Source organism: Chamaea fasciata, unplaced genomic scaffold (assembly GCF_029207755.1).
Source record: "Chamaea fasciata isolate MVZ Bird 193981 ecotype frontalis unplaced genomic scaffold, bChaFas1.0.hap1 SCAF_16, whole genome shotgun sequence".
NCBI lineage: Eukaryota > Metazoa > Chordata > Aves > Passeriformes > Sylviidae > Chamaea > Chamaea fasciata.
The window spans coordinates 14,163,496-14,182,097 of NW_027094101.1; the positions used below are offsets into that span (position 1 = coordinate 14,163,496).

Below are 18,602 nucleotides of genomic sequence, written 5' to 3' on the forward strand. Positions count from 1 at the left end.
CACCCCTGAGCTCCTCAGGGGCAACAAACCACTGGGATGGGCCACCTCCATGCCAGTGGTGAGGAAAGGCACAGCTCCAGCGTTGCTGCTCCATGTGGCTTTTCATGACAGCAAAGACCATCTCTATCTACTTTGAGTGGAGCATTCTCTTTCATTCCGTGTCCTGAACAAGCCAGACAGTTCACAACACACAAAAAACCCCAAAACAACCACCTCAGTAAATCAGCAACAGCTCTATGCCAAATTATTCAAATTATTCAGAAAGAGGATTAAAATTCTTGCAATGCCATCTTGCTGAAACACTGTGTGGTTATTCCCAGTGGCGCAGCAGCGATCCATCCCTATAATCCACGGCTGCTCCAGCTTTCTGATGCCTCCTGGGAGGTGCTGGTACCTTCTCACCACTCCAGGCCTCGCCTGCCCCAAGGCCACAGCCCAAAGCTGTTCTCACAGAGCTCCTGAACTCCTGCTGGAGGTGATGGTGTTCCCACACACGGCAGCGCTCTTGCAGCAGTCTAAGCACAGGGCTTCCCGCCCCAGCTCCTTCCCCTCCAAAGGTGACCCTTTCCTTGTCTGGAGAATTTGGCCATCTCTCCATCTGCAGCTTCTTCCTCCAGACTAACCCAACTGCAGTTCCTGGCTCTTTTCCATCCGTCCATCCGTCCGTCCCTCCCAACTGCTCTCTTACAGGCTCTCTCCATTTGGTTCACATCTTTTTAACTGATGTTTCTTCTACCATTGAAACAACTTCTGAGATATAATGACTAAACACTCCCCCAAAAGTGCTTCAGATTAGTTTTGTGCAGATTTCAACTTCTTACAATCTCTTCCCTCACACTGTAACCCACCAAGCCTTTGGCTTCCATTTCCCCACTGTCTTCCAGTTTTTATGAATACCATCACAAAATTCCTCTCTAATTTACTTCTCAGAAGATACAATCTAGTGGGTAATTAAAAATATAAAAGAAAATTTAGGAATAAGTATTTCCCCTTAACAGCTTCCATCCCATTAAAATATTTTGCTGTCATAATGCCTACAGGGATTATCTTCAGTTGCAAGAGAACAATGAAAACAAACACTTCAAAATTATCTAAAAAAGCCACAATATTTTGAGAAAAGCTGCCATAGTGCTATTGGACCTTGGAAACTTGCACCAAAATATGTGAGACATTGCCCAGAGGTCAGTTTTACTCTCCAGTTCTATGGCTAGAAACCATTAGAGTACTAATATGTGCAAACCCTACCTTTCCTATTTCACATGAGCAAATTGCATTAAGAACACTATTACAGCTCCCACCACAAAATCCACCACTACCTCCACTTGTTTATGCTTTTGAATCATTGGCAAACAAACATGAAAGAACAATGAAGCAAATAAAAAGAGGGGAATAAACAAGAGCATTAACATAGGACCAACTACATGAAACTTAAATAAAAATATGGAGTACTTTTTATGGAGGGGACAAGGACTGCAAAGTTTGTTTATAAAGAAGTCTGGGTCTCTTCCAAGTTTCACATTGCAGCCTGAAAATAACTTCTTAAAACAGCTGTCAGGTTTTTTTGGGAGGAGGAAGAATGATCTACCAGCAAATACGACCTTTCTTTAGAGCACATGGGCTATCATGGGGTTGTGCTTCACGGAGAAAGTTCAGCTCCTGCGTGGCCCCTGAAATCTGCAATCAAGGGGATGGAAGAGCATGCAGAAGGAAAACCCGGCCTCCATGGAGAGCTCACGAAAGAGAGAGGTACCATGGTCTCAGAGCTCAAGAGAACATGGGAATTAATCATCCTCCACTGGGCCAAATATCAGTGGTTCGTCTTCCTTTCACTTAGATTCCTTTAAAACATTTTTTCACCAATTAACATCTTTTTAAAGTAGATTAAAAAAAATTAAAAATGGCAATATATTTTAAAATTAAGCAATTAAAGCTCCAAATCTCATAACAGTCTATTTCAAAGTCAAACACGTAGAAACTCAACAACTTACTGACTGTGCTGTCAACATCACTTTAGTGATGACCTCTCAGATCTTCATGGTTTGGATACACTGGCTCTCCTCTGTCTTGGCTGATACAACACCAGCTAAAGACATGTAAACTTTTTTGTGCAATGTACACTGATAGTTCCAAAACTCCCAGTGTCTCCACACATGGAGACACGTTCACAAGAGAAGTACTTACATAAACAGTTGTGCTAAGCAGCCCCTGTATCCAAAACAAAATTATTAGCTGGATATATTTACTGAATTAGTCACTTCCACATCTGGCACAGGTGGGGACTCCTCCACGTTTTAAAGGTCCTGGATTTTTCTTTGGGGAGCATAAGAAAACAAAAATCATCTTGGATATACTGTTGCTGCTGTAGTATGTTCTTTCTATCTCCAGCATCCAAAAAATTAAATTTTGGTTCAAAAAACAGCAGGAATTACCCCAGATGCAAAGCAGCATCAGAAAACTTTAGACCATTAAAGAATCATTTCCTTCCTCCCAAAAAAGTGTCACTTCAAACCCCTCTGTCTTCTAGAGCCAGTGTGACATTACAAAAGAAAGAGAAATCATTACCTGCTTTGTATTAAAACAGGCAAACAAACAAATTACAAAAAAAAAAAAAAAAAAAAAAAAAACTTCAAATGCTGCTATGCTGAACCTGCAATCCTTTACCCCATTTTTGGAATGAGAGTGCCTGGTACCCCCACAGTCCCCCATCTCTTTTCATTCTGATATCCAAATGCAGATTTGACTTTTTAAGACCTCCAACTATTTTATGAAGGATTTATACTGCCACAAAGTACAATTCTCCCCTTTATTCCCCCTTCAACGTGTGAACAAAAATGCAGTAGGCTGAAAATGTGTGGGACTGTGATATTAGAAAATAAAAAGAGTGAGACACCCTGTGTCCCATGGAACAATAAAACTAATTTTAGCTGCTCACTATTCACTATTTAGTCTATTTAACCGTGCTCCAGTAACAAGCACCTGGATTTCTGGACAAACCTCAAACAGAGCATTTTGGGAACCACTGTCACCAAAACATTAGCAGAGCTTCTTATGAATAAATGAGCTCATGTCCCTGCCTCAGCACAGACCAGCGCTTCGTGTCGCTCATGAACCACAGGCACAGTTCAGAAATGAAAACAGGTATGACTGCTTAGGATTTAAACCTGGGTTTAGGATTCCCAGAGAGGAATGTACAGTAGAAATCTCAAGCAAGGCAACGCCTCATCGCTGCATCTTCAGGATGTGTCTGCTGTCACATTAAAAATTCTTCACATTAGCAAAAATTACACTTCATGGAACAGGAAACTGAAGAAGGGTTTTCTAGAAGTTTTTAAGAGCAAGCAGGAACCACAGAACAGCCCCTGAGACACCCAACAAGAGCTTGGAGTAGAGTCGGATTGAGGACCCACCTCCTCTGTCAGGTAATCGAATGAGCATGGCCAAATAGACAGTCAAACGTCTAGACAAGGGGGTTTTAGGAACAAGCACCACAGCTACAGATGAGGAGTTTGTTCATTAGGAAAATTAAAGGACTCTCTAGTTTCCAAACCAGGCACCTCACCCACCCTCCTTTACTGCAATATCCACGCACAAGTAACACACCTTTAATCCACATCAGGTGATCTTTCCAGTGCCTGTACTGTGACAATATGTGAGATTTTTATCCCCTGACAAAGGAAAGAGTAAATGCTAGAGAGTAAAATTTCATCCCCATTTATCATGGTTCAGCTACATATTAATATAGAAATATCCAAATGAATATAAATCAAAACATTTATTTTAGGCTTTCTTGAAAGCGTGATTTCCTTCAATTTAGGAGACAGGACAAAGTCACATCAGGAGACGAAACAGCTCAGAAAATGAGAACTATTTCTTTGTCTTGCAAGGTTCTAACAGAGCCATGACCAGCTCCAACACAGAGATGGGATCCTTGCTGGATTTGCTTGATTGTGGCCCAGCCATGAATCCAGGCTGCCTCTCCTTCTCTCTTTCCTTGATAGTGCACAGCCCCTCAGCCGTGTGGAGGAGCAGGACAGCACACGTGGAGTGGGTTATTGGGGTCTTTCTGCTGTCACTATGCCAACGCAAACCTCCCTGGGGCTCAGTCCCACTTCACTAGCAGCACAGGCTTCATTAGTTTCACACTGCTCCTTGCCTGAGAGGTGCCTCAGTCTACAAGTAAAGACCCAAGGATGAACCCTTACAATGACCATCTAACACCAGCTACACTTCAGTGGCTCATTCTCCCTAAGATTGTCCTCCAACAGTCATTAAAGAAGGGTTGTAATTTTATATATGCATTGGAAGGGCAATAAAAACTCTCATAAATACTGCACGCCATCCTTCTTCTGAGCCCAAAAATCTGTGTTTATAGGGTAACTCCTCGTGTCTGTCGCCCAGAGAAGCTGTGGATGCCCCATTCCTGGAAGTGTCCAAGACCAGGTTGGATGGGGCTTGGAGCAACCTGGAACTGTGGAATGGGTCCCTCCCCATGCAGGGTGTGGAGCTGGATGAGCTTTAAGGTCCCTTCCAACCCAAGCCATGCTGTGGTTCTCTGATTTTATACTGAATCACCTAAATACAGCAGCAAAGACTTTTAGAGCAACATTTTGCTTTTCTTATATCAGTGAGTCATAGGCTACATTTAAAGCTGTTTTATTTAGACAAGCTATAGGCATGCTCAATGTATATTAGATGCAGTTCCTGAATTGTGTTATGTATTTCCCTCACACAGGCTGCTGTGTTACCATAACATCCCAAAGATGACATTTAACACACACAAAGACATTATTTCCAGAAATCGATAATTCTGCCGTTAAATCCAACCAGCTCCGCTCTGAAGTGACACAATTCTAACTGTAACCTTCAACAAATGCCATTTGAAATCGGAGGATTTGTTCAAAAGCTGCCCCAAACACTGGTAGGGCATGGTCCAACTCCTGCACTTACTAAGCAGCACAAGAATTAACAAATCCTTTGCTCCAAATGAGGTAGACAAATAACGCCCTGTCAGCACAATCCCGCTCCATTACAGCAGCAGCAGCAGCACAACTCACAGTAATTTATGACCCTCTTGGCTGCACACTTGGCTGTGGCTGATATTAGGATCATACAACTCCCATCACAACCTAAATCCCAAAATACATAACTAATACCGTTCCTTTAAGTGCTCTGCAAATTCACTGCTTCAAAGAAGCACTGGTGAGGGTGGAAGCTGAGCAGGCAAATCTCCTAACTTGGAAAAACAAAATTTTAATCTGAATTTTAAGACAAATTCCAACTTTGTCACCTCCTGAAATCTTGGAAAGAATTAAATGCATAACAGATGTACTCCATTTTAAATATAGCCACATCACGCACGCGTTTTTTAGAACACACAGAAAACACTGTGCCTGATAAAAATGCCTCCCGTATGGTCTGATTCACTTTCAGTACCCCATTATGGACACAAAATCACTCCTGACTCCTGATCAGCAAACAGCCGTGGCCAAACTGGCTCCATCCCTGAGCAGGGATAAGTAACAAAGCAAAAGGATCATCCCAGTGCTTCATCAGGGCTTGGAAATCACCACCTCCCTGTGAGGATCCTCCGCCTTCATGCTTAAAACATGGCATTCTTGATGTGCTGAAGCTCCCACTTTCCACTACCAACAGGTAAGTTCGATTAAATAGAGCCAAGAAAAACTTTTAGTGAGAAGTGTCATCCAGTTCATGAACACGCAGCCATTTGTGCTACAAGAATCAAAGACGTTTTCCAAGCTGACTGAACAGGATTCAAGCATCTGATTATGGAGAAATAACAGACTGTGGCAATGACTCGGATCATTTTCAAATAAAAAACATTCTAAGGGTGCACATAGTTACTGAAATGCTATATATACACATATACATGCAGGAAAGAGAGAGTATGGAGTGACAGGAGAAGGGGGAATGGCTTCCCACGGCCAGAGGGCAGTTATTGGGAGATTGGGAAGGAATTGCTCCCTGGGAGGGTGGGGAGGCCCTGGCACAGGGTGCCCAGAGAAGTTGTGGCTGCCCCTGGATCCTGGAAGTGTCCAAGCCAGGCTGGATGGGGCTTGGACCAACCTGGGATGGTGGAAGGTGTCCCTGCCCAAGGTAGGGAGGCAGAAACTGGATGATCTTCAAGGTCCCTTCCTACCCAAACTACTCCACAATTCTATGAACTCAACAGCTTTATGGAATTTGAGATTTTTGGACTTATTTGTGGAAAATCATCATCAAATATCAAATTAAAGTATCTGACACAGGTAAGAAAATGTGACTTCAGTGAAGAGGAGCAGATCTTTTATTTATCTTTGTATCCACAGCAAATTCCAGCAGCAACAATGTTTCATAACCAAAGACTTATACCTTACTTTAACTTCTCAGCAGAAAAAATTTAGTTCCTCATTAAGGATTCCAGAACCTCGGGTGAGGCACGGGGTGTGTGTTTCTCTTAAATGGTTTATTGGAATTATGAAACAACTTATCATAAATTTTCTCATCCTCACGTGGTATTTTTAAGAACACTCTCTGCTTCTAGATGATGCCACATTGCCAAGCAGCAAGTAAAACATTAAACACTATTCGTATTGTCTCATTAGTAACTTATACGTGCAAGAGAGCGAATCTCTTTCATAACATGGATCTTACTAGCAAGATCAGTCCCAAATAAGGAGTCAGATAGATGCAACTTCCCAGAATCATAGAATTATTTGGGTTGGAAAGGACCTTACAGCCCACCCAGTTCTACCCCTGCCTTGGGCAGGGACACCTCCCACCATCCCAGGTTGCTCCAAGCCCCATCCAGCCTGGCCTTGGACACTGCCAGGGATCCAGGGGCAGCCACAGCTCCTCTGGGCACCCTGTGCCAGGGCCTCCCCACCCTCCCAGGGAACAACTCCTTCCCAATATCCCATCCATCCCTGCCCTCTGCCAGTGGGAAGCCATTCCCCTTGTCTTGTCCCTCCAGGCCCTTGTAAATGGTCTCTCTTTACGTTTCTTGTCAGGTCCCTCCAGGTTCTGTAAGACCACAACTATGTCACCTCAAAGCCTTCTCTTCTCCAGGCTGAACATTCCCCACTCCCTCAGTGTTTCCTCATAGGAGAGGTGCTCCATCCCTCTAATCAACTTCATGGTCTCCTCTGGACCCACTCCAAATAAGAGGCAAGTTTTAAAAACTGGAAATAGATAGGAAAAGCTAGAAAAGCCTTGGATCAAAGCCTGCCCAGATCTGCTGGTGCACAGTCACTGCGTGTGACAGCACAGTCTCCATCCCTGCCCTGGAAGCCTGTGGCCATTTCTCCGAGCACAAGCCGAACTCAGACCTGCTGGAAACTGCTCTTCCCAAGCATCACGCTGTCTAAACAAAGGAAATTTGGAGCTGATGTTGTACCTGGTCTCTTTGCAAATAATGTCCTTATACAAGAACATTTCCTCATTACATCCTGCCTGTAGCACCGCTCCTGTCAGGCCCCGAGCAATTCCAAAAGATTTATCTGCTGGACGCTCGTCCAAGTTGGTCAGAGGTTAGAGACACTCAGAAGCTACAGGACACTCTTCATGCGTCCACTGAACACGAGTTAAAGAAAGCAAGAATCTGATTCCAAGAACTACTGGAAACACCTACGGAAAAGCTTCCCAGAGAGGTCTTCAGAAAACAGCACAACCAAAAATTAACTTCTACTTCATCTCTCAGGCACGTGCATCCGAGTCAAACAGCAAAGCTGCACATTTAAAAACTGAAAAGACCCCATTTCTGACTCAAACATCCTCATTTATCTAATGAACTTAAATAATTAAGCATCCAATATCAGAAGAAGTAGTTTTTATGCATTTTCTGTGGTCTGTGTCAATGTTTCATAGCATGTTTTATTTCAATTATAGACTTTACTTTTTTTATGAGGCAGGTTTTGTTGAGGGTTTTTAGTGCTTTTTGCTTATCGTGCAGTTAAACGAAGTCAAACTACAACCACTTTGTCCCTTCAAATAATTTTTAATATCAGTGGTATTGTTTATCAGTTTGTTTTGCTTTCCATTTTTCCCCCCTCTGTTTTGAAGGCCTTCCCATCAAGGCCTAAAAATTAGTAACACTGGAAGGAAATTAAGTTTCTATAAACAGAGACAGCTGAATTTGGATGCTTTTGGGCTCTTTTCTGCACAGCCCCTCTGCCTCCATAGCAGTGGCAGGACCGCTGGTTTACGGAATCATGTACCCAGCAGGAGCTCTGGGAATTCTAGCCTGTGACGACATCCACACAAGCAGGTTTGAGTTCACTTCAGCTGAAGGGAAAAAAAAAAACAAACCCAAAAGGAAGTAAACTGCTATTTCATGAGCAGAGGATCAAGATGTTACTTTTCCTTTGTTTGCACGTTCCCACACATGTTAAACAGCAGGCAGAAGGAAAGATCCCATCACCAAGCTAGAGGACTTTATTCAGCCAGTTCTTCTGGCCTGTGCCAATTTTGGAGATTTTTATAAGTAATGCTATTTTATGACAGCAACATGATTTCTAAATTTATCAAGTCAAGTCGAAGGCAACAGTTTTAGACGTGCAACAAGAGGAACAGTAAGTGCTATCAGTGAAAGAAAGACTTGCAATATAATCGTTATTTAGATGGTTTGCCAAGAATTCCCACAGTAAGTTACTGTAGCAAATACAAACTCAAAAAATTTATTTACAGGCAGTTGAGAGGGAGATTCTGAATCTGAGGGATGCTAGCTGAAGAAATATATCTAGAACACTTTGTTCTTCCACAAAGAAATTTCAGAACCATGAAAAAACACCAATCCCTCAAGCCATATAACTAGTAGGCTTATTGCTCAAGGTTAAAAAACTCGGGGGGGCAGATGAAAGAGAATATTCATTTGGTGAAAACAATTTGGCTTGAAAGGGCAGTAAAGATTCCTGGTGTAGTCCAATACAGAGTAATGCCTTGCCAGAATCACCTCACCAGCCAGATCTGTCCTGCTGCCTAAGACAGAAGCTGTGCCCAAACACGACCACTGCGGAAAGAACGAGCTGTAATTCCATGGTACATCCTCAGTTAAGGCTTCTTTTCCAACTGCCACTTTATATTTTCACAAATTATTACTTGGAAGCAAGCAGCTACACTTTCAAGCCCTGCATGGCTCTTCTTTAAATTGAGTTCCAACAATTCCCTCCAAACCTATGAAAAAGCCATCGCAATAATGCAAACTTATATAACAGAACCTGTTAAAATGTGTTAATGGGGCTATATTGACTAGCTGGCTTCTCTGCAAAAGCAACTCCCACTGGAAGTTAAAAATTTAAAGGCTAGGAATTTTGTTTTTCTTTCTTTCTTTTCAAAGGACAGAAATGAGATTGAAAATCATCTAAAAATAGCTGAGAATTTTCAAGTGTCAGCTGTAACGGAAAGAGGAATGGCTGTCTCTCCTTACAGAGCCAGGATGGATGGAGTGAGCCTGTGATTCAGGATCAAGGGAGAGAGCAAACACACAAACTGTAGATGGTAGGAAATAATTCTAATTTCCTCATTTTAATAATATTCCAGGACAATCTACAGCAAACTGAAATCCATTGAAATTGTATTTTAAAAGTGGTGACTGTAAATTCTTATATTCTTTGCCTGCCAGCAGACGTGAAGTACATATTGTGAAATAACTGCAAAAAGAGTTTTAAACAACCCATTCAATTCATCCTCCTCACGACAGAAGATGAATATAAATGACATGTCTTTGACTTAGTTTTGTCTTTTCCATCAATCTTTTCCCCCAAAAAGCACCACGTCAAGGCTTTCCTTTAAAGAAGGCGATCTCGTGCATTTAAACAGCTCCCTACCTCTTATAGATTTTCTGATGTAAACAGGACAAGGAAGCTGAGACTTGCAATTTGTAGGGTACCTGTGTACATCATGCACCCAGATTTGGGGTAGGCAAAGACAGAAATACAGGTCAAAGACTGCAGATGATGATCACAGAATGCAGCAGAAGCCATGGTGTCCCTCCACTATCACAGCCCCCGAGATCTCAGCCCTCACCTCTCCCATATTCTGGAATGAAGCTCCACTGTGGCCATGCTCACTTGAGCTCCTGCAGGATGCAGATGTTCTAAGGTCTGTTGAAGCTGATCCTTCACTCCACAGTGCTCATACAGGGCTTAAAGAGGCAGAGCGGCAACACTTGACAACCAGACCCTCAATAGTGCCTTGACTCATTTATTAATTAGTGTCAGGACATGAGAAATTGAAACTGGAGGCCACGCTGCTAAACAAAGTGTATGGTTAGGGCCAGGCTCCATCCCCTCCAAAGTGTAGAACCTTACATGAGTTCTAACTATGCTAAAAAATTATTTTTCACTGTGTCCATCCAATTGAATTAGCCTGCAAACAAGTTATCAAAGCTCAAAGGCTCAAATGCCAACATCCAAGCTGCCCTTAAATAATAAAAGCAGCTGAAGTGTGAATGTTTTTAATGGAGAGATTTTTCTACTTGGTTTTGCACATATAAAACTATGAGCAACTCAAAAAATCTTCCTCCAAATTAGGAGAAATTGTGACCTTCCTGTCCAGGTCTGGCAGCAATCTGAGTCGTACCTGCACAAAAACTCAGGTTTACTTAGAGATAAAGTTATGTCATTTTACCAAGTCATATTTGGAAAGGTCAATAATCACTATAGGTTTTCCTACTGAGTTCTTTCTTTTGTTTAGAGCTATGAATGACATCTCCACAGTGAAGACTTGACAAGAACCAGGTTGAGCAACTATATTCACTATTTACCTCCTTTTCTTTATGCTATTACATGGTAAAATTACAGATCATGTCAAAATGTTAAATCAATGTAGAATTTGCTTCTCCCTGGCAATATGCCTTCGTGCAAATTATCTCTAATTATTATTCTTTATCTGTCACTGAACACTTTCCATTTTTGAAATACAGGAGTGAAGTGAACCTGTGTATGGTATTTTATCTTCACTGTCACACATAAGATCATGAGCCACTACCTCAACAGCTGTTAATAGGTCAGATTATGTAAAACTGATAAATTGGCTGACCACTACAATTTACTGTCATGGTCAGCACCCAAAATTCTCTTTGTGGGAAAGTGGAAATACCTACACATGCTTACTTAATTACCAGTTTTTTAAAAAATGGACATTTGTTCTATTTTTGCCTGATCATCAGATCAGTATCAGAACACATGAAATCCAGAATCACAGTGTGTCACAAGCCAGTTCAATAAATATAAAAGGCCTGTATCTAAAGACTTGCATTTATGGAACATGATGAAACAGAAGTTGAACAGAAAGACCTGCACAGCAGCTGGCGAGACACAAGACAAGCACCCTAACCCCCCTCATTGACTCCAAACCCCTCACTCGTCAAAGACTAAAGCTGCCCTTAGCCCCACAGCAAAGCTGAATCTGCAGAGCTCTCTGCAGAGCCATCCTGCTGGCATGAGCACAAGCCTTCTAGATTTACACTGTGCCCAGCAGGCTGGGCTCCAAAAGCCAAGGAAAACTTTCATCTGATCTTTCATCTGATTCTCTGAACGTCCACAAGCACATGACAGCTACAGGTCCTCTGTGCACAGCGCTGGTAAAGGACAAGGAGTCAGGGCAGGCAGGGGACTCCAGTGCTCTCAGGGTGGGATCCTGCTCTCCCCTGACCAGCCACAGAGGGGAGGAAGGGAAGAAAACTCCAATCATTTATCTCATCATAACCTGACCCAAGATCTTTGTCCTTCAGGAACACCCGTGCCGTACTCCCAGCAACCCAAAGGTGAAGCAGCAGTGGAGGATCAAGTCACCAAGCAGAGCTGCATCCCATGTGCCATGGGAAAAGCATCCCCTGGCTCACAGGTTGCCACCCTGTAAAGAGCCAGGCTATTCATGGACTAAAAGGTTTCACCATTGAGCAAAATGGTGACTGTCATAACCAATTTACTTATTACTACAGAAATATTTTAAATTATTAACAGATATTAAAAGAAACAGAGAGAACAGTGAAAGCAGCACATCAGCTGGAGATCTTTGATAAGCTTTATCAGGAACAGCCACTGCTGGCCACAGGTGACCTGGTGGATGCTCCTGCAGTTAAGTGCTGCGAAAGCCACAACTTTCCCTGTGCCACCAGCCCTGGCTCAGCCAGGTGACAGAGAGCACAAGAATCCCTTAGCATTTCCTCCCCAATGAAATAAGGGACAGAATCAGAGAGAAAAGCATGGCTGTACTGTCAAGAGCTTCTAACAGGAATACAGCAATAAAGCCACTCCTTGAGGCAAACTGAACAAGAAGATGTCCGGCTGCAGAAAGTTCGGGAATTATTTTGGGTATCAGGGCACACAGAGAGGCCCTAAATGAAATCATGGTTCTGCTGTGCTGTGCCCTGTAAACACAGAGAAAGCATTCTTGCCCCAACGTGCTTACGTATTTTGAGCACTCAAAAAACAAGATGCCGGTGACCCTGGTATTTCTGGAAGAGTTGCTGGCTGGTAAATAGCAATATTGTGACCTCCCAAGCAACAAGAGAGAGAAATGCAAACAACCAAGAAGAACAGAGCAAAACAAAAATATTTCCATAAGCAGAACATTTTATATCCCAAGAGAACTCTGCCTCCGGAGCTCGAAAGGGACACATTAACCTGTGTTGTGTGACTCTCAGTACCTCATAATCTTCAATACACTTATTTGCTAGGAAGCTCTGCAAGAAAACAGAAAAAGTGAATTGTTTCAAATCCTACAGAAAAATTATTATGGGAGATATAATTGAACTGATGGTTGGGGTTTATCCGCGGACTTCAAAAATTCACCACCACACCGCTCTCCTGCACTCCCTTCGCATCCAAGGGGATCAGGTACTGTGAAAACAGGGGGTCTAAGGAATCTTAAAACACAGAAATAGGCAAAAATATTGCAAGGCATCACTGGCAAGCTCTCCTTGTTGGTTTCTTTTAAACACCAGCTATTTCATTCCAAAGTTTGAAACAATAAGGAACATACCAGGGCCCCACAGCTTGCACTAAGGAGCCAAGAAAGCAAAGGAGGAAGAAAAGATATTCCCATCCTAAGATTCCAGTGAACCATAAAACAGAAAGAAATCTAGTTTTGCCCCATCTCCAAAGATCAGGAAGAGCAGCACTAGGACAACTTGGGGTACACGAACCTGAGTACTTCAAACTGAGTGGGCAGCAGGGTTTGGAAGCAGTTTGCCCAAGTGACTCCTCCACACCCTGCTTTGGTGCACATTGGAGAGCTGTACCTGGGTTCCTTCGGGGTGAAGTGAGCCAAAGGACTGGCTCCAGGAGCACGCCTGACGTGCTCCAGCCACAGAGGTACTTTTGTTCAAGACCTGCTCCAGGAGTAGTGTTAGGTAGAAGTCCTGAAGAGAGTGGAACGTGGACATCATGTGCTCAGCACCTCCTGTTTTGCTCTTTGAAGGGTTTACTTGCTCCTGTGGACTCAGCCTCAAAGATTGTTACGACTGCTGCAGCTCAGACAATTAAGAGATAATATACTAGACATGCAGCATTAAAAATAGGATATAATTAAGATATTAAAGGTTGAAAGGAAGCTGAGAATTGAAGTACTGGTAGGGAAGCAAAGCATAAGTCTGTTATCTGCACAGCACTTCTATGAAGAGAGTATGGGTATGACATAATTAAACAACCACTACAAACTTCCTCATCTCTATCGCTACTATCAACAGATTCTCAGGGAAAACAGTAAAGCAAAGCTTCCTGACAGCACCTCCATTCACAGAACTGAGCAGGTGCTTGGCAGAGATCAATTAATTAAGAGGTGAAATCTCAGTTTCCCTCATTAAAATCTCAGAGCTGCTCCCTAACAAAACCCTCCCCTGCAGCAGCTCCTGCACACCAGCCCGTGGCACTGCTGGTTGATGGCTTTTATCATTGGCTTTGATGTATTTTTTCCCCTGACGGCATTTACCTATCAGCTGAGTAATCTGGCTGCAGAGCAAAGTTCTGAGGAAACAGGAAAAAATGGGCAGCTCTGAAGCACCCACTAACTACCACATCCCCTGAGGGTCTGTGCATGGGAGGGAACAGAGTAAGTGTGCTACGAACCTGTGGCTGAGGGCAGTCATGGCAAAAGGTCTGCTTGGCTTAGAAATGCACACAGCCTCTGATTTCTAGAACTGCGTAAGACATTGGTAAGAAATGGCAGCTGATTACAGTTCTACAAAAAAATACAGAAGGGAAATGGGGAAAAAGCAAAGCCCAACCCATACTCCTCGTTAAAGTAACTCTTACCACATGCTCCAGCTACATTTCAGGGTAAAAAGAAACCATTAAATGTCACTTCACAAAGCAAATTTCATCTTATCTAGACTGCATATCAGGTTGTCCATCTGTAGTACCCTGGCTGAAGCAGGAGTTGTGAAAGGCATTCAGAGCTGCAAAATCCAAACCTCTGTACTGGGGAGGCAGAGCAACCTGTGCCCTCTCATGGTAAATGCAACCAAGGACAGAACAGAAGTCTGAGAAAGACCATGAAAAACCCACTGCTGGCATGTGGTATAATTGCTCTACACAGTGCTCTTGTGATCTCCCAGAAAATATAAACAAATAAAGAAGAAGATTTAGGAGCAGTACCATCAGTCTCCACAACTAAGTTCATGTCAGTTTGGGATTAATATTGACAACAGATATAAATGCAGCAAAACCAGTGAATTTTATTTGTTGCTACAACGCAGCCTTCGCACTGCATTTGGCTGTAAAGGTACATGGAAGAAGGAAATATCACAGGGATGTATCTCCACAACCTGTTCAATTTATTTCCATTAGAACAGCAAAATTCATCTTAGAGTAACAACGAGGTTACGTCTGATGCCGTTTTCTTGAAAGCACACTCCCACTGAAATCCATCAGTGTCAACACTTTCCAAAGAAATTGACTGAATTTGTATTTTTAGAAGCTAAACAGAAAGCCAAAGCCCAGGGACACACATCTGCCGGAGCCCCGCGGCTCCCAGGCACCAATGTCAGCGCCGATGTCGCGGCTCGCCGTGAGCCGCCCGCTGCAGCCCCGCTGCTGCCGCATGCACACGGACAGCTCGCTCACCAAAAATAAGTTTTTGTGTCACATCAAAACAAGCACCTGCCAGGGGCAAGCGGCTGCCACTGCCACCACCGCTCCGCAGTGCTCTCCCCACGTCCTTACTCGCTGACCTTTCCACCACCATCCTGGCCTCCTTTTGTGTTTGTTGCCACAAATATCTCCTTCCTCCATCACAACGCCAGTTTATGACTCCTTCGGGTTCTTCCACTCAGTTTTCCAGTTTACTTCATCAAAATGGTACTTTTACAAGCAGAAGGAATAAACTCACAGAGCATAAGGGGGCTTGTTACATATTCCACTCCCATTTTGATCCATCTGCTCCCCACCTCGGACTACGAGCACTGCAGACAACAATCTCTCTGCGAGACAAAGGCACGGCACTGAAGAGACACAGCTTTGACAAAAGAGACAATTAAATCCTCAGCCCGTACAATCCTCCTCCACGCGCCTCTAAGTGCTGCTAGAAAGCAGCCAAGAGTCTCGCCTCGAAATGAACGCTGGAGAAAAAGGAAAATCAGACTCTTAACCAAGGGGAACTGGAGGATCCTTCATTGTCTTCTCCAAAAGGCAAATTTGCCGTTTCATCCCCAGATCCTTCGAACTGCAGACATGAGAGCATCTGCCAGCTCACTGAGCCACCTGAGTAACTTTTTCCAGCCGAACTCCAAACTGCAACAACTCGCCATATCAAACTGCCAAATCTACAGTGCTCATTTCTTTCTGTGAATCCAGCTGTCATTTTTCCCAAATGCCTTCGCAGTCCCAACTCTCCCGATGCCAAAAAAACCTTTTCACAGATATACATAATTTTGCAAAACACATATGCTCTCTGTATGGCACATGAAGTCAATTAACAAGTTTACTTACTGAATTAAAGGATGACACACAACAGTAAAACAAAAACCACTTGCAGACAGCTAACACATGAACCTTCTCCTCCCTACAAGGCAACACTCTCAGAAGGAGCGCTGAGTTTTAAAGCCTATTTTGAGTACCACAGATGATCTTCCACGCTTATCTCCGTGGCATCTTTCATCCTGTAATTGCCCTGGGTGCTTGCGATCATCAGCGCACCGAGTTAAATGTAAAACACGGCCAGCGAGCACAAAGCAGGCACTGGGGCAACTCCGTTCCCTCACAAAAGAAAAACAAGCACAAAATAAAAAGCACGTACCTTTTAACTGGTCGGCTACCACGCTCTGACCGACGCGCTCAACCACCTTTCCATCCTCCATTTCATAACGATCATCCAAATATTTGGCAGTAGCTTCCGAAATATGGACCTTCCCAGCCACCCCGAGCTGCTCCATCAGATTGGCCAAATTGACATCGTTGGACCACACATCGAACTTGAACCTCCTCATCCCCAAAATGCCACACAGGACTGTCCCAGTGTGAACACCGACTCTCATGTTCACCATTTCTTTCTTCTCCTGGCAGAACTGCTCGATGGCTTTGATCATCCCCAAGCCCATCTCGATGCAGCAGTAGGCATGATCTGCCCGGGGCTCGGGGCAGCCGGCCACGCAGTAGTAACAGTCTCCCAAAGTGCTGATTTTCTCACATTTAGTGTCCTCACACAGACGGTCAAAGCGTCCAAAGAGGTCGTTCAGGAGCCCCACCAGGGCATGGGCTGATTTGTTGGCACTCATTTTAGTGAAGCCAACAATATCTGCGAACAAAATGCTCACTTGCTCTATCTGCTGCATCTTAAAAGGACGGAATATAATGGGGGTTTTCTGTATGGAGGGCTTCTTCTTCCTGTTTTTGGGGCTTGAGGTGGAATGACGTTTGATGGAGTTTTCACTTTCATCATCCCCCTGCTTCATTAAGTCATCGGCTATTATTCTTGGCATAACAGAATGAATCATCCTCTCTTTCAGGGCTTTTTCCACTTCCAAGTCTTTTCCATGCATGATGGATTGCCCCACTTTCAGGAATGTGCTTCTTGATCTGACTTCGGACATGATAAATAAGTGAATACCGATGGCGTGGATGCAGATGTGCAGGAAGGCTTTACTCAACAGCTCCCAGTAAACTGCACCAGCTCCCAGAGGTGTGAAACAGTTCTCATCACGGAAGTGATAACCAAAGGTCTCGAAGAGGACCGAGTACGACAGTCCCAGAAACAAGCTTAAATACAGGGGTAAGTGCATCACTGTGTAAAGCAACAAGAGCACTTCAATACACATAGAAAAACTGCCCACTTGAGAAAGACAAGTGTCCGTGGGATCTGCCGGCTGAGTCCGGTTGGACATGTCACCACTTCCTGAGACAGGCTTCAGAGCCTGGAACTGCGGAGCGAGGGTCAGAGCAAACACCAGGAGGGTGAGTATCAGCGAAGTCCATACGTAATGGCGGGCATAAGTCTTAGTGAAAGTGAACACAAAAAAAGCTACACATACCAGGAGGAAGCACAGAGCCGGCACCATGAAAACAATCTGTTTCTCTCTCATGTGTATGCCGAAGTAGATGCCCCAGAGCAGACAGGCCACGCCGATGTAGAAGAGGGCATAGCGAAACCTGCGCTGGGTCTGCGGGAAGCATCTCTCCATGCAAGCCTCCTCCAGGTTGTTGGAGTCGAACTTGGGGTTCCACCACTTCGAAGAGGCCCTCTCGAAGAGCTGCGGCAGCTTCTTCTGCCGGCGGAGGCCGGAGCCACCGCCGCCCGCTACGCCGGCTCGGCGGGTGCCCCCTGACTCCCCCGAGCTGCAGCTGGAGGAGATGCTGTACTTGCAGTGCTTGGAAGAGGTGCAGCCCTGGTGCTGCTTGGGGTTGATTTTCACCGTCACGCTGTTGCTGTCCCCGCTGGAGTCGCAGCTCACCTCGGTGCTGTGGTGATGCAGCAGCTGCTGGTGCGGTGGGGAAGCCATGTTGTCAATTCCTCCTCAAGAGCCCGCGCCGGACTTGGGTCTCTGGGGTTGCCGAAGCCACCGGGCGCCTCGCAGAGTCGCCTCTAGTCTCCTCCGGTCCCCGCCGCGTAGGGGCGGCCGGGCAGCGCCGCGGCGATCGGCCGCTCGCCGGGCTCCGCACACAGCGCGCCGGGGCAGCCCCGCATAGTCCCCTCGCCTGGGCCGAGCCGGGCCGGGGCTGCCGCCGCCCGCCGCTGGCCCCGCTCCCCCGCAGCCCTCCCGAGGCGCGGGGCGGGCGGGCCCGCTGGCTCAGCCCCGCGGGGGGGACGCCGGGCCCCCGCCGGGAGGGGACCGCTCCTCCATGTCGGCTGCAGCTACCCGCCGCTTCCTCCCCGCACGGCCGCCGACGAGGGGCCGCCTCCCGCCCTCAGCCGCCCGCCCAGCCGGGACGGCAGCAACAGCCGCTCCCCTCCGCTCCGCCCGCCCGCCCGCCCGTCTGAGGGGAGGAAGGGGAGCGCGAGGACGCGCTCAAGCGGCCGCCACCATCTTCCTCACGGCGCGGGGGGGGGGCTCCGGGGGGCTGCGGGAGCGCGCCCCCGCTGGCCAATTGGGCGCGGCGGCGCGGCGGGAGCGCGCCCCCCCGACACACAAACACACGCTTCCCGCCTCGGTGCGAGGGGCGCGGGCAGGA

At 45.4% G+C, this 18,602-nt stretch overlaps 1 protein-coding gene across 2 annotated transcripts in view; it reads right to left on the reverse strand.

The window, feature by feature from the left end:
- Positions 1-18,322, reverse strand: part of ADCY9 (adenylate cyclase 9) — a 91,737-nt gene extending 73,415 nt beyond the window's left edge. For both annotated transcript variants that reach the window (XM_066198466.1, XM_066198465.1), the window contains exon 1: positions 16,234-18,322. In XM_066198466.1, coding sequence (XP_066054563.1) covers positions 16,234-17,932 — 1,699 coding nt within the window. In that variant the 5' untranslated portion in view covers positions 17,933-18,322. The remainder of the gene's footprint in view (positions 1-16,233) is intronic.
- Positions 18,323-18,602: the final 280 nt, after the last annotated feature.